The sequence below is a fragment of the Silurus meridionalis genome, chromosome 2 (assembly GCF_014805685.1).
Source record: "Silurus meridionalis isolate SWU-2019-XX chromosome 2, ASM1480568v1, whole genome shotgun sequence".
NCBI classification, from domain to species: domain Eukaryota; kingdom Metazoa; phylum Chordata; class Actinopteri; order Siluriformes; family Siluridae; genus Silurus; species Silurus meridionalis.
Window position 1 is genome coordinate 6,061,577 of NC_060885.1, and position 16,806 is coordinate 6,078,382.

The 16,806-nt window shown below is 40.8% G+C and overlaps 2 protein-coding genes across 4 annotated transcripts in view; both read left to right on the forward strand.

Moving 5' to 3' along the window:
- znf827 (zinc finger protein 827) overlaps positions 1–10,013 on the forward strand; it is a 123,023-nt gene extending 113,010 nt beyond the window's left edge. The window contains exons 13-15 of one of the 3 annotated variants that reach the window (XM_046868990.1): positions 1,877–2,074; positions 3,131–3,308; positions 9,581–10,013. In XM_046868990.1, coding sequence (XP_046724946.1) covers positions 1,877–2,074; positions 3,131–3,308; positions 9,581–9,629 — 425 coding nt within the window. In that variant the 3' untranslated portion in view covers positions 9,630–10,013. Of the gene's footprint in view, positions 1–1,876; positions 2,075–3,130; positions 5,002–9,580 lie in introns of those variants that run through there. The other 2 variants (XM_046868980.1, XM_046868994.1) reach the window with 2 other exon arrangements.
- On the forward strand, positions 8,975–14,863 carry LOC124398725 (zinc finger protein 513-like). Its single transcript, XM_046869007.1, has 2 exons — positions 8,975–9,631; positions 9,973–14,863. Coding segments are annotated over exons 1-2 (870 nt in total). The 5' UTR covers positions 8,975–9,629; the 3' UTR covers positions 10,841–14,863.
- Positions 14,864–16,806: the final 1,943 nt, after the last annotated feature.

Sequence of the window (16,806 nt, forward strand, 5' to 3'; positions counted from 1 at the left end):
GATGTGTCAGGTGTAATTTAGACCTGTGCCAGGGACGCTGCCTTCCACAGAATGCCTGACCTCTAATCAGTCTCTTGCCACTGTCTGAGATGTGTGTGTGTATATCTGCTAGAGTAAAAAGACAGGGTTTCAGCGCTTGTCTTTCGGCTGCACGTTTTAGGCTTTCAAGCCCATTCAGATGCTAATCCATCTTCATGTCATACAGAACGTTAGCTTCACTTATACTAATAGAAAATGCTGACTACACTTACATTGCCGTTTTTTCTTTTCTTTCCAAATCGCATTGTTCAGTATTCCCTAGCAAACCAGGGATTACTCAAGCTCGCTCTCTCTGCTTAGCCTGGACGTTTAGTATGCCAGACTTCTAGGTTTGTCAGACAGATGTATGCGAGCTAGCATCGCGTCCATTTCATTAGCTGCCGAGCCTTAAGGGAGAGTCATGGCCTGCGTCGCTCCCCCCCATCTTAGCTCTAGTGCCCGTGACCTGACCGCCCCCTCCCTCTAGCCCTCACAGACTAAAGAAATCAATAAGGCTGCAGCCTTGATTGTTCTGCCCGCTTGCATACAGAGAACAGGCGCTCAGGATCCCCGCTGACTTTAGAATGCTGCAACGACCACTAGACGAAACAGGCAACAGAGGCCTTTCCTCTTTTAAAAATACTGTATGCTTTTATGAAGCCTTACAATTCCCAACAAATACTATCTGTTGGTTCAGATGTAAAGACGACCACTTCAATCCTTCCAAACAGAACAAAAGATCAAAATTACGTTGGTCCAGGACCAAACACAAAAAGAATTCATCAGAGACCGGCAACGTGCAATTAAAGATGGTGCTTGTGTTACCCTGAACGTGGGAGTAACCTATCTTGACAACGCGACACATTATATGATCCACTCAGATGTGACCCCAGAATGCACCTTTCTCATGAAACAGCAACAAGTGACATTTTAAATGTGATTTTTCGAGTTGTATTCAAAATGAGGTGCATTGAAGCAAACAATTTTAATGCTTTTGTCTAGTCTTCAAATGTTCTAATTGTCCAAACTGTTTTTGTGCAGAAATGAATCTACCATATACAGCATTTAGGCAAAACTTTATGACCACCTGCCTTATGTTGTGTTGGTCCCCCTTTTGCTGCCAAAACAGTCATGACCCATTGAGCATTAACTATAACTAAGCTACAGGAGCTCGTCTGTTGGATCAGACCACAAGGACCATGACCCTGTCGCTGGTTCACCACTGTTCCTTCCTTTTATATATATATATATATATATATATATATATATATATATATATATATATATATATATATATACACAGTATATAAAATATACAGTAATCCCGCTTTCTCACGGACAGCACGATAAACCAAAAAACTTATAGGGAATTGTTTTTATGTTGAAAAAAATGAAATTTATTAATAAAAATATAATTATTGATTATAAAATGAAGTAAAATGTTAATACAGTACAGTACTGTAAACATAAAATGGCATTTTTGGGGTGGCGCCGTTTTATCACGGTTTTCCGTTTATCGCAGGCTGTTTTGGAACGTAACCACCGCGATAAATGGGGGATTACTGTTTATATATTTAAGCTACTACTTTTTCTTATTGAGGTGAAGTAATAAGTGTAGTCTCTACATGTCCACAACAGACAAACCTGAAGCGACAGAAGCATTATTTTCTCAAGTAAAGGAACGATTTAATGCCAGCAAGCTCTTGTAGTGTATAAAAAGATGGCACTGATCTTCATCCATAAAAGTATGCTATTACAAATCTGGGGCTTCTTGTTACAGCAAATACAGAGCAAAGAACTGATAGCCAGTGTGTGTCATGCGGATGACGATCTGTTCCGTGTGCATTTACTTGGACAGGCCTGAATTCCAGGAGTCCCCTGAGTGAGAGCAAGAGCACGTCTTCGTCTCTCTCGGCCCTCAGCGACTCCCTGAACAGCTCAGAGAGCGGAGACGTTACCCAGGGAAGCGAGGAACTCAAAAGCCTGTTGGCACCGCCCTCATCTGCAAGCAGCCAATCGAGCTTGATATCAGGAATGGAAGAGAAATCGGAAAAGGGTACGATTTTTTCCATTGTAATTACAGCGAATTATGATGATCTGTGACAAGATACATGGCGACAAAGAGTTTAAAGCAAGGAAGGGATTATAAACTAGTTTGATTGCAGAAATCAATGTATTTTTCCGGGTAATCTTGGTAAAAATATAGACTAGAACATTGTCAGAAATGTAAAGGTTTGTTTTTATTTATTTTATTTCATATCATCTGATATTAAATCCAGATATCCAGATGGCTTCTTTGTTATTGACATGACTGCCATTAAAGATATATATAATTGTGTGTGTGTGATAAACAGTTGCCACTGTTAAACAGTTGTATCGCAATCGTTATCGGAAGATCCAACAAAAGCATAAGTTGAACCATCGTAACTCGGAAACTACCTGTAGTGTATAAAGTAACAGCCGTTAATCAGCCGTTAACCAATTTATTACAAGTGCAATGGATTAACGAGAGTTATTGTTTTATAATACACACAGAAAACAGAGCAAAAAATTGTTTCAGATTACTTTAACACTGCCATTGACACTGAAAGATTTGACATTGAATAGTAAAATATTGTTTAATTCTTGTAAAACCATTTATTAATGTTTGTTTGTTTTTTCTTTTACGAAAACATCCGATTACATAATAGTTTATCTTCTTAAGCTGGTTGCTTTAAAAAGTCTAGGTTTTCCTGCCAACAGCAGCTCCGCATCAATCACATTTGTTAAATATTCCTAAACAAAAGGCTTCGCCAAAACTTGAAAAGCATCATTTATTAATTTAATTGACTCTTTTGTTTACGTCTTGGTGGTATTTCTGATATAGTGTTAAAGCAGCACTGTCGCTGGTTGTTTGTTTGGTAATTACACTTGCAGCAAGCACTAGGATGAAATATTAGTAAATAAACCGCTTAGCTGTAGGTTAAAAAGGCCTCACAACGTTGCGTTCGTACTTCTGTCTTCCTCATCTGCCGTCTTCTGGTTTCGCTGCTTTGGATACGAGTGTCTGGCAAACGCCTCAGCGTAAACATAAACACATCAACGTGTCCTCTCTCCCTCCCCCTTCCTCAAGGCTTTGAATGTGTGTTCTGCAACTTTGTGTGTAAGACGCGGACCATGTACGAGCGGCACCTGCAGATCCACCTGATCGCACGCATGTTCGAGTGCGACGTCTGCCACAAGTTCATGAAGACGCCCGAGCAGCTCCTCGAGCACAAGAAGTGCCATACGGTCCCCACTGGAGGGCTCAAGTAAGGAAAGCAAGTACAGCACGAGTTTCCTCTACCGCCTCACAAATCTTATTACCCCACCCCCCATTCCCCACAACCGCCCTACATTACCCTTGCCCATCTGACCCATCCCACCCACAACACAACCCTTGCACCCAGTTGTGAGCTCCCCCTGGAGTGCTGCTTTTGGATCAGGCTAATAAAAAAAAAAAAACTGACAGGATTACAGGTACAACTTGCAGTAAGACCAATTGCACCAATTACCTGCTGTATCTCTGACCATTCCCACTGGATCCCACATATACCCCCTGAACCTCCCACTCCCACATTCAACACCTCAATTCTCCACTTCTGCTTTTGGAGACACACTTGATACTATATCATTCCATGGTCCCAGAGAAACTCTGACTATTTATACATGGTTCTGACCACTGACCGTACAAACCCAGACCTCCCACTAGCATTGGAAATTAGCTGTTTCAACTTTTCTTGCACAGAGGGTGGCCTGGTGAATTAGTCCGCTGAATCAGTAATTTGGTAGTTTGTTTTTGTATTTCTGTTACAAATGACCGATATCTGTAGCTCCTTTAAAAACAATCCTATCCACTCCTAAAAAACCTCTGATCAGTTCATCCAGTTTTAGAAACTCGGACCAATCTCACCAGCTCCTCTGGAAATAAAAATTAAAGTAAAAACGTACAAATCCCACCAACTATAAAAGAAACCCTGACCATTCCCCCTTTACATTTACAAATTCTGGCCAATCCTACGCATTCGATTTAGCAAATCTGACCGATCCCACCACTTTTGTTTGCTGCCACTTTCTCATAGAGCTACTTTTGCCTGTTTCCTCCACCCTAAAACCAGCTTTTCTTTCAGTACCATAATTGTCCTGGTTTGGCCTGGCCTGGCCTACCCCCTCACACCTAATGACGAACAGCTTATATTTGGTTTATCTTCCAGATATTTGGGAAGTGAATACTTTAGCTGGTAACTCAAATTTTAAACTAGATTCAATTCAACTTGACATACAGTTAGCATCTACGCAGAAGTGCATAAGTGGTCTATTTACAATAAATAGCAATGTGGTAAATGAGGATATGGGTCCATATGTACAGGTGAGAGGGATTAGTGTACAGAACATGCAGTAGGTAATAATATATTGTGTATATACTGTAGTTATATACTGTATAAATGCAACTGTGCGGAGGAGGATAAGTCAAGAAGATAACATGGGTGGATAACAGGATAGCATGGGTGGCAGATATCAAGTTCCAATTGGGTGGCCTTAAGCTAACATTTACATTTACGGCATTTATGGCAAAGCAACATTTTTCTCCCATTAATACAACTGAGCAGCTATACGGGGTATATAAGTCCTTGCTCAGCGGCCCAGGAGTGGTAGCTTGGTGTGGTTGGGATTTGAACTCCAAAGTTCAATGCCTTAACAAACACACTATTCATTGTTCGATATTACGGTGCCATTTATAACTCCCAAACATGTTTAGTTCCTATGGCCACTGATCAAGAATAACATTATGACAACCTGCCTAATATTGTGTTGGTCCCCCTTTTGCTGCCAAAACAGTCCTGACCTGTTGCGCATTAACAACATAAACGTCAGCAGTTTGAGCTACAGCTGTTGGATCGGACCACACAGACCAGACTTCACTCCCCACGTGCATCATTGAGCTTCGGCCGCCCACGACCCTGTCTCCGGTTCACCACTGTTCCTTCCCTGGAGCACTTTTGATAGATACTGACCACAGCAGACCAGGAACATCCCACAAGAGCTGCAGTTTTGGAAATGCTCTGACCCAGTCGTCTAGACGTCACAATTTGGCCCTCGTCAAATCCTTTTCCTGCTTCTAACATCAACTTTGAGGACAAAATGTTCACTTGCTGCCTAATAAATAAATCCCACCCACTAACTGGTGCCATGAAGATATAATCAGTGTTATTCACTTCACCGTTCATAATGTTATGCCTGATCTGTGTAAACCACTGTTCATGAAAAGGTGTTACATAAACTTTCATTTTTTTCCTCCAGAGCCCTGATCCTATTGCAGCATTTCAGGGGGAACTCCCCCCCAAACCCCTGTTACCTCTCCACAGATATAGGAAGCTCCTGAACGTGCTACGAAATCCATTAACACAATTCTTTAAAATAAAAAAAAGTACAAATAAATAAATAATCCGAAAACAAAATTTGTCTAAAGCACTTTCAGGAACAAAAAAACGCGTCTCTGCCATGCGACATTAGCTTATTCCAGCACTAAGTCTGGTTCTGCATGTGCAATATCTGAAGAAAATCACGATGAGCTAGTCAGCGCCTCTCCATCTGTTAAACGAGCCACACTGCCAAGAGCATTAGACTCGAGTTCACACTGTTCTTTCCCAGCCTGTGCTAGTCACCAGCACTTACACAAAACTTGCAGCACACTTCTCCCAAGCCACACTATAGCACACTCACACACAAAACTCACACACACACCACACACATTGACCCCTTTGTGGTTCATTTGTGGATCATTTCTTTTCTCCCCCCTGCAGAGTGTTCCAGTACATAGTCCAGTCTTTTCTCTTTTTTTTTGTTTTTGTGGTATTTGTCTAGCCGTGTGACATACATAATTCATGTCTCAGAGTCTTGTGTGTATTTCAGATGCTATTGCCTCATCATTGTCACTTTATGGCTGTGCTTTCTCATGCTAGCTACTTTCGTTATTAGGCTTAGCATAACTGAGTTCGAGAGAGATGCAGCTTGTCGCTTCAGCGTGTTAGTCACGCCTTATGGGCCATTCTCAGGAATACACAAAAAAACAGGACGACAGGAAGCGGTCGCTTTATTTTGGCTTTGATTTTTCTCTCACATTTAAGTTTTTTTTTTTTTAATAGTTTAAACACACCACCTTCTATTTTAATTATTACACAGAAGTGACAAAGAGGTGGGAATGCAGGCATTATGACTCATGTGATGAAGGTATTTAGAAAAATGATTTTAGATATAAATCAAAGCCAAGTGTCATATCTGCAGTATTAGTAATGGTAAGGTACAAATGACACACATTCAAATAAAATATTCTGTCAGCCAAGACATGCTTGCTGGTCCATTGTTTGCCTCTTTAGACATTTCTTTATATAAATACGCATCATGATGCAGCATGGTGGCGGTAGCGTCATCATTTGAAGCTTTCTCATTACCTGGTCAATTCTTAATTTGAACACTAGAATTAATGGAATGAACAAATTATCCAAAGTGTAAGACTTTTTACTTATATATATATATATATATATATATATATATATATATATATATATATATATATATATATATATATATATATATATATATATATATATATATATATATATATATATATATATATATATATATATATATATATATATATATATATATATATATATATATATATATATATATACATACAGTACAGACCAAAAGTTTGGACACACCTTCTCATTCAAAGAGTTTTCTTTATTTTCATGACTATGAAAATTGTAGATTCACACTGAAGGCATCAAAACTATGAATTAACACGTGGAATTATATACATAACAAAAAAGTGTGAAACAACTGAAAATATGTCATATTGTAGGTTCTTCAAAGTAGCCACCTTTTGCTTAGATTACTGCTTTGCACACTCTTGGCATTCTCTTGATGAGCTTCAAGAGGTAGTCACCTGAAATGGTCTTCCAACAGTCTTGAAGGAGTTCCCAGAGATGCTTAGCACTTGTTGGCCCTTTTGCCTTCACTCTGCGGTCCAGCTCACCCCAAACCATCTCGATTGGGTTCAGGTCCGGTGACTGTGGAGGCCAGGTCATCTGGCGCAGCAACCCATCACTCTCCTTCTTGGTCAAATAGCCCTTACACAGCCTGGAGGTGTGTTTGGGGTCGTGTCCTGTTGAAAAATAAATGATGGTCCAACTAAACGCAAACCGGATGGAATAGCATGCCGCTGCAAGATGCTGTTTTTTGAATTTTGAATAAATCCCCAACAGTGTCACCAGCAAAGCACCCCCACACCATCACACCTCCTCCTCCGTGCTTCACGGTGGGAACCAGGCATGTAGAGTCCATCCGTTCACCTTTTCTGCGTCGCACAAAGACAAGGTGGTTGGAACCAAAGATCTCAAATTTGAACTCATCAGACCAAAGCACAGATTTCCACTGGTCTAATGTCCATTCCTTGTGTTCTTTAGCCCAAACAAGTCTCTTCTGCTTGTTGCCTTTCTTTAGCAGTGGTTTCCTAGCAGATATTCTACCATGAAGGCCTGATTCAGACAGTCTCCTCTTAACAGTTGTTGTAGAGATGTGTCTGCTGCTAGAACTCTGTGTGCCATTGACCTGGTCTCTAATCTGAGCTACTGTTAACCTGCGATTTCTGAGGCTGGTGACTTGGATGAACTTATCCTCCACAGCAGAGGTGACTCTTGGTCTTCCTTTCCTGGGGCGGTCCGCATGTGAGCCAGTTTCTTTGTAGCTCTTGATGGTTTTTGTGACTGCACTTGGGGACACTTTCAAAGTTTTCCCAATTTTTCGGACTGACTGACCTTCATTTCTTAAAGTAATGATGGCCACTCGTTTTCTGTACTTAGCTGCTTTTTCTTGCCATAATACAAATTCTAACAGTCTATTCAGTAGGACTATCAGCTGTGTATCCACCTGACTTCTGCACAACACAACTGATGGTCCCAACCCCATTTATAAGGCAAGAAATCACACTTATTAAACCTGACAGGGCACACCTGTGAAGTGAAAACCATTTCAGGTGACTACATCTTGAAGCTCATCAAGAGAATGCCAAGAGTGTGCAAAGCAGTAATCAAAGCAAAAGGTGGCTACTTTGAAGAACCTACAATATGACATATTTTCAGTTGTTTCACACTTTTTTGTTATGTATATAATTCCACATGTGTTAATTCATAGTTTTGATGCCTTCAGTGTGACTCTACAATTTTCATAGTCATGAAAATAAAGAAAACTCTTTGAATGAGAAGGTGTGTCCAAACTTTGGTCTGTACTGTATATATATACATTACAGACCAAAAGTTTGGACACACCTTCTCATTCAAAGAGTTTTCTTTATTTTCATGACTATGAAAATTGTAGAGTCACACTGAAGGCATCAAGGGCTATTTGACCAAGAAGGAGAGTGATGGGGTGCTGCGCCAGATGACCTGGCCTCCACAGTCACCGGACCTGAACCCAATCGAGATGGTTTAGGGTGAGCTGGACCGCAGAGTGAAGGCAAAAGGGCCAACAAGTGCCAAGCATCTCGGGAACTCCTTCAAGACTGTTGGAAGACCATTTCAGGTGACTACCTCTTGAAGCTCATCAAGAGAATGCCAAGAGTGTGCAAAGCAGTAATCAAAGCAAAAGGTGGCTACTTTGAAGAACCTAGAATATGATATTTTTCAGTTGTTTCACACTTTTTTGTTATGTATATAATTCCATATATAATTCCACACGTGTTAATTCATAGTTTTGATGCCTTCGGTGTGAATCTACAATTTTCATAGTCATGAAAATAAAGAAAACTCTTTGAATTAGAAGGTGTGTCCAAACTTTGGTCTGTACTGTGTATATATATATATATATATATATATATATATATATATATATATATATATATATATATATATATATGCACAAGTTTTGTGCAGTCTACCATAAAAGTTGTTTTCTCATTATCACAACTTATTTTTTGTGATCTTAACATTGTTTCCCTGTGACCAGTACTTAATATTTTTGTGCGTTCGGCATACGAGCATGTTTAAGAGGCAGCATCATAGATAATAACCATAACCTTTTGTGGCAATGGAATGATAATGAGAAAACAACTTTGGTTATGTCAGCATAACATTTATTAAATATTTAATTATTAATTATATTTAAATTATAATGCATGGCTTTTTAGGACTTCTGTTTTCAGTTTTCTGGATCATGATCATAGGTTCAATGCAATAAATCAAAAAACAAAAACAATGCAAACCAGTGACACGAAACATGTCTTGGCTGAGATGGAACAACATTTAAGCAAAATTGTAAATTTTTTTCCCTCTGACTAAACCTTTAAGATGGTTTGGTACAAGAATGAATTAGACGGTAATAATTCTGGGGCTCGTTCACAATGCCGAGCGCGAGTCAGGTGCACCGTTCCGAGATTGATGATGCGAGATCAGGATAGCGTTGAGGTCCTGTGCCGAGGCTCAGTGTTGAGGCAGAGAAGCGCTCTTCTTGGTGTGCTTTCTGAGGTCATTCTGTTCTGCAGGGTTTGTGAAGCGCTTTGGGGCCCTGAGCAGATGAAAGGTGCTATTTAAATGTAAGTGCTCCTCATTTATTCATTTAACCTTCGTCTGACCCCCAAACTGTCACTTTAAAAACATATCTGTATGTGTACACGCACACACACACACGCACACGCACACATACGCAATACTCACATAGACCTGCACACACATAGACGTTTTGCTGTTATACACCTTTCAGGGTCAGCTACATACATAAGTGCATCCTTCATCCCTTCCCTTTGTCCATGAGTGTGTGTTTGTGTGTGTTTGTGCACGTTGTCCATTTTTGATAATTAGAGCTTATTGGAAAGCTGCGGTATTAAACATCGTTGCGTGATCCCTGCACCCCCTCACGTTGTGTCTCTGTGCCCAGGTGCCCTCTGTGCATATACTCCACCAGCAGGGCAGCGGCCATGGAGTGCCACCTGAAGACGCACTACAAGACGGAGCACCGCTGCCGCATCTGCCAGGCGGCGTGGGCGAGCCGGGCCGAGCTGGAGCGGCACGCGCGCGACCATCGCCTGGGCAACCACTACCGCTGCGAGCAGTGCGGCTACCTGGCCAAGACAGCCAACAAGCTGATCGAGCACGGACGCGTGCACACGGGCGAACGCCCCTTCCACTGCGACCGTTGCAGCTACAGCTGCAAGCGCAAGGACAACCTCAACCTTCACAAGCGGCTCAAGCACGCCCCGCGCCACGCCCTCGGCTGCGCCCGCTGTCCCTTCACCACCACACACCCGTTTGTCTACAACCGCCACGTCCGCAAGCACCAGGCTGGCGAGGGCGGTCCCCAGGACGAGGCCCAGGCGTTCACGCCGCGGCCCCTCAGCGCCGATTCCATCGAGCCCCTTTTCCTCTCTGACGGTCACCGTAGCAGTCCGCTCACAAGCCTGAGCGCCTCGCAGGCCTTGCAATCAGTTGCCTTGTCCGTCTCGGGTCTGCTGCCTGCCACCACGCCCTCCCCGCACTACCTCTGTACCAACGGAGCTTCTCCCGCATCATCGCCGACCTCGGCAGCTCACTATTTCGAGCAATACAGGACCTCGGACCCGACTCATCTCATACCTCTCACCACACTCTTCAGCACTCGCCGCCGCTTCACATTCCACAGCCACGCCCCTTCACCTTACTCCAGACTCTGGACCTGCCCTTCATCGCAAACCTCACCTTTGCACATGTCCCCCAAACACTCCTTCCTGGCGTATCTGGGGCTGACGGAAAGAGCAAAAACCGTCTGAGCTTCCCAGCTCAGCCCATCTCTGAGCAACCTACCTCTACATTGTTTTTTTTTTTTTTTATTCATTATTCTTCCTCCATCTTTCATTTCTTTCACTCATTCAGCATCTGGACAGTGGCTAGGAGTGACCAGTCGCGCTTGTGGAAGTTCTGTCTTCAAGTTTTCACACCAGGAGAACGCTGCTCCTGAGGAACCGAACGTTCACACGGTGTTTATCAAAAGGAAAAAACTAACAAACAAAAGGCTGTATGTGTTCGAAGCATTTATATCAAGGCTGCTTTTGTTTATTAATCAAATTATTCTGCTTTTTCTATTTTTTTTTTTCCATTTTCTTTTCCACCGTATTTTGGAACGGTCATGAAAAATAGTGATTTCCATAGGATTTTTGTTTTCCTTCTATGAGAAGGTGAAAAAGAAATACAAAAGATGATGCAAATGTCTAAGCACTCGACAGTTTTTTTTTTTTTTTTTTTTGTGCATTAGTACGTCTTTTTTTTTCAACAAGCATCAGGTAGCATGCTCGCCTATGTGTTACGATTGTTTTTATATGTCATTTAGGGACTCAATACAAAATATCCCAGGGCGTTTGCAGCACGAAGAAAAAAAAAAAGAGGGAAAAAAATGACACAAATTGCTTTCTTTCTTTCAAGTCTCGTTTTCAAAGCGACGCCTCAAACCATGCACTTGATTATTTATCGAACTGTATATAGTTTTGTAGCCATTTCTACCCCACCCCCAATCCCAACCTCCACTGCCCCACATCACGCACTGGCGTCATGGGTTTCAGGATTTGGTGGAACCATTCCTGAAACGCTGATCTCGGCTCGTAAGTTTAAAGCTATTCACCAGTCATGCACAGCTGATGGCAGAAGGTTTTTTTTTTTAGGTTATAGACAAGCCATTCAGGGCATCATCCAGTGGTCCAAGCTATCTCAGCTCCCCCCCCTTCTGTAGGAGCAGTTCATTCACTGTACAGCCCTGAAAACCACGGCCCTCGCCATTACTTTGCCACATTGCCACAGACGGTGCCAAAAGCTAATCAAGGCATGAGTGACCGGTCGAGCCGTGTGCATTGCTAATCGCATTGTAACATGCACCTACACTTTTATGAAGATATACAAGGTCACAGGTTGCCAGCGGGAGACAAATCCCACTTGCCCTGTCACACAACGCCGATTCAATGGTGCTTTTTGGAGCGTTTTTTTTTTTTTTTTTTCTTTTTTAATCATTTAGTTTGTTTTTTTGGTGTTAAAAGGAAAAACTGTTTCCAAATGACTTGAATGAATGTATTTTTTTTCCATTGGTTCATGTTAAAGTGATACAGAGGTTGAGAGAGTCCTATGAAAAAATAGTGGTATATTGGTTTTGGTGGCCTTCTGTGTCTTAACATTTCTGGTTGCTTTTTTTTTCTTTTTCATACCATAAAAAAAAATTAAGAGCCTTTAAGATGTAAAATATAGAACTATATATCCTGTACTACAAGCTATTATGAAGATCTCATTGGATAATGGTGCAATGTGGAGGCAGCCGTTTTTTTTACAGAATATTTGCAGAAGCATGGCTTTCTCTAAAGCGGCAAACATGGTACTAGTATCCTCCCTGACCATCCCCCCCTCCCCCCATTTTTAATTGCACTTAACATGTTGAAACATTTCACGCAAAAGCACTTACGCCCGATCACAAATTTTTACATTTTGTCTTTTTTTTTGCTGCCACTTCCGCCAACCTCGTCGGACCACACCATCGGCATTTCTACAATGTCTCACTTGGTACCTGCCAAAAAAGGTTTTGGGGGGGGGTTACATAAAACTTATATTCACGGATTCTGCCCGTGTCGGACAGCTGCGTCAAAGTGAATCATGCATTAGGAATATGGTAGATTTGCACCTGGCCCACCGAAGGACCAGGCTAAATTTGTGAATGCCAGTTTTGCACTGTGCTGTAAAATTGCACTTTTACAAAAAAATAACAAAAAATTAGTGGAGTCTTCAGAGTAAAAAATGAATTAGAATCAGAAATGATTAAGAAGTAGTTGTGTCTATGATAAGCTCTTTTGAGAACGAGTCGAAGGAAATGTTCTATAGTAAAAACTCCACTGTCTTTGGAGCGAATAACTAAATTACTCATCAGACTCATTAGTGAGTATTTTTTTTTGGCAATCATCTCTATAGTTCTCAGACGCATCCAGAGGAATATCAAAAATATAAATCTATTCATTAGCTGACGACAATTTTCGTGCAATAGTCGAGGAATTATCCCACGTTACTGATTTATTTGTACTTGGTAATTCAGACAATTTCAGTAACGCCACATTAACACCATCAAACCAGAAATCCGGGGATGATGCAGGATACAGGACACAAAGCATCGTTTCCGTTTCAGAATTCTATTGACGTAAAAACGATCCTTAGACTTATTTTGCGGCACGCGTGGTCCAGCGATTTTTTTTCTTCGATGCACAAGCGTGTAAACGTAAGTTATTACATTGAACGCGGTTAGAGACGTTACAAAGAAAGAAATTAAGCTAAGTAACAGAGGCCACTGGTGACGATGAAGTGAAGGGGGCTTTGCTTTGAATCTGGCAACCAAGGTAGTATATACACACATCAGAATGAAAAAAAAAAAAGTTTGACATTTTAGATAATTCTTTTTTTTTAAGCCACACACACACACACACACACAAACACACACACACAATGAGAGCAGTGGCCACACCCCCAAAACAATCTCACCACCTTCTGTGAAGCCTGTATGTTTAGTATAAATAGTTAGTATTCCCCATAGTGCCAGATCTAAGCTTTTTGAGAGTTCACATGCAGATAAAGGGACTCTTAACCCTGGAGCGTTACTCATAGAGCTGACCCTCGCCTCATCTCTCCACTGCTGGCTCCCTAATTAAGCTCAGTCTTCTTAATCTTTGGAGAAGATGATTTGGAATGATGTGAATTTTTATGACCAAGTTGTGAATTTATAAATGCAGCCTTGCATCTCGCGCTCTCGAGTTGGTTCAACCAACAAAGCTATCTTTTTTTTTTTTCTCACCCCCTCCCTCCCCCAACACCGCCACCCGTTCTCCTTTTTATTTCCATCCCGACTTTACTCCGCATACACATGCCCAGTATGCAGACCGAATGCTACGCCATCGCATCAAGCAGAGCTTCTGATCCTCTCTGACGCTCCAAGACGATGCCTTCTTTTATGCTCTAGTGCCACTTGGTGGAAAAGATGTGGTCTGGATGGTTCAAGAATGAGTCAGACTCATTCTCGGGACCCGTTCAGATAAAAAAATAAAGAAATAAATAAGATGGATAAGATCCTATTGGTCTCAAAACAGCATGTAAACGAGTTGTAAAAGTTGCTGATGGCTGCAGCTCAGTCCTGTCCCATTGTGAAGGCAGGAAATCCCTCTCTCTCTCTCTCTCTCTCTCTCTCTCTCTGTTGACTCCAGTTCTCAAGCACTTATTTTTGTTTCTTTTGCCCAAAAATAAAGGGGCAGTACATTTTTTTCCCCTTTCTTTCCTCAACAACATTGTGCATTACACGAGACTACCTTTATAACCCTACAAAAGATGCATGAAATTGATCGCTTTTTTTCTAACTTGTAGCACTTATGTTCTTTCTTCGTTAAACGAAAAACAAAACAACAAAAAAATAAAATAAAATAAACAGACTGTTTGCATTTACCTTGATGTTTTCTTTTTCCCAGCACATTCTGTTCGCTTTGCGTTCGTCGTTGTATTTTATGACACAATAAGGCTCGAAATGATCATTTTGTTTCTTTTTTTGGTTTTTTTTTGTTTGTTTTTTTTGGCACTCGGTAAAAATGATATGCTGTAAAATAAAGCTTTTTTTATTACTCCATTCCTAAGGCTGTACAGGGTTGTTTGTGAAAATAACTGGTAATTAGACCATTTGTACCTTTTTGTTTTGTATATTTTTTCCCCCTCCCTTCAGTTTGACATTTCTTATGTTCAGATTGCCAGTTCTAAATGTAACAAGATTTGAAAGTAAAGCTTACATCAGATATCGAATGTGTCTTCTTGTCTTGCATGAACGGTTTGACACAGGGGGCAGGGACAGGGTACAGAAAGCAGCCAAGATGCAGGAGGAACGTATCAAAGTGCGTTCAAATATGTTTCATCCGCTGACCAATCAGATCCCTAGTTAAGAGATGAGTAAAAAAAAAAAACAACGAAAGTGTCCAAGAAATTACTCGTCTTGTTCCTGAGTGTATTTATGGAAAATTACATCGAATACAAATGAATGCATCTCCAATAATCAACTCAAATATCAACGTGTCTCTTTTTAGGACATTTCTGCTACGTCCATGGTAATCCAGATAGGCTTTCTTTGAAACGTTTTGCATCTCTGCTGTATCTTTAAGGCATTTATTTTAAAACTAAATTGTTCTTCCACACCAGAAATCTGAGAAATTAATGTTCAGGTGTCAAAATATATGGATCTTTGACTCGAATCGTTTCCTTCAGCAGAGACACAGAGAGTTGGAGTTGCTGCTGCAGGTAACCAGAGACAGTGAGGTAGTTTGTTTTGAGTCAAACGAGTCACATGACTATCACGTGACTAAAAAAACTTTACTGAATCCACAAAACAAATACAATTAGATTAGAATTTATCTAGAGCGTTTCCAAAAAAATACAAGTATAATCCGTATTAAAGTGGACGTAGACTCACTGGAGACAATGAATCAAATCTACAGTATATCGTGAGTTAGATTAGGGGAGGTGGTTGTTCAGTGGATAACTTGTTGGACTTGATGATCAGAAGGTCATGAGTTTAAATCCTAGCACCACCAAACTGGGATTGGTATTGCTGGGCCCTTGAGCAAGGCCCTTAACCCTCACCTGTGCAGTTGTATAAACGAGATGATTGTAAGTCAGTCTGGATGAAGTCTGCAGCGATGTGAGTCGCAGTCATACTGCATTCATACCGTATTCATACTTGGCTATGATCTCTTTTTTCACTTCTGTTGTGGCGCTTATTTATTGTCTTTTAACTATCTTGCTATCCTTTTCCAGGCTTCTTCGTAGCATTTTGAACCACTTTAGGACCTATGATTTGCACCGAGAGCATACTTTGGAGGACACTATGGCACTGCGCAAACATAAGACTCATCATGCATCTGTTTGATCTGAGATGCTGAGGAGACTGAAGCGCTCACGAGGGTCATCGCGAGGGTCGGTGTCGAGTTCCGAGCACCGAAACATTTTTCCGTTACATGACGAGTAGTGAAGGCCGATGAGTGCCGAAGTATTACTGTATAAAATAATGCAAGAATTTTATGTTTGCCTGATACAGGATTTTCTAATGTTAATTAAAATATTGTTCTACATAAGTGTGTGCAAAATTGATATCGACTTTTTATTTTATCGATAATGATAATTAGACACGATTTTGCTGAGTGTGTTGTTGTGCTGGTACATTAAGGACTGCCATGGACAGCTGACTGAAAACTTTGGACATTCTCAAATGTTCTGTGTGGTGGTCAGTTCACAGCAATAACAAATTCTTATTTCCCAATTTTACCTTTTATATACTTTTTCCTTTTTTTCCTTTATCAAGCTGTTTTTCATTTTTGGGGTCAAATTCTTACATTTAATCACTCAATTAGAATAAGAAGAAATTTTGGCTGTTAACAAGCAAATGAAATCAGATTTTTCAAATAATGATAATATAATATATGAATATAATTTAATAATTCATGTTGTATTTTAATTTTTGGAGGGAAAAAAAATGCACTTTATGTGATATCTGGTTAATAATAATTAATAATAATAATTATAATAATAATAATAATTCATATAATTTAACCTTTATTCGTCCCACAGTGGGGAAATTTCTAGTTTTCGCATATCCCAACTCATCTGGAAGCTGGGGTCAGAGCGCAGGGTCAGCCATGGTACGGTGCCCCTGGAGCTGATAGGGTTAAGTGCCTTGCTCAAGGGCTCA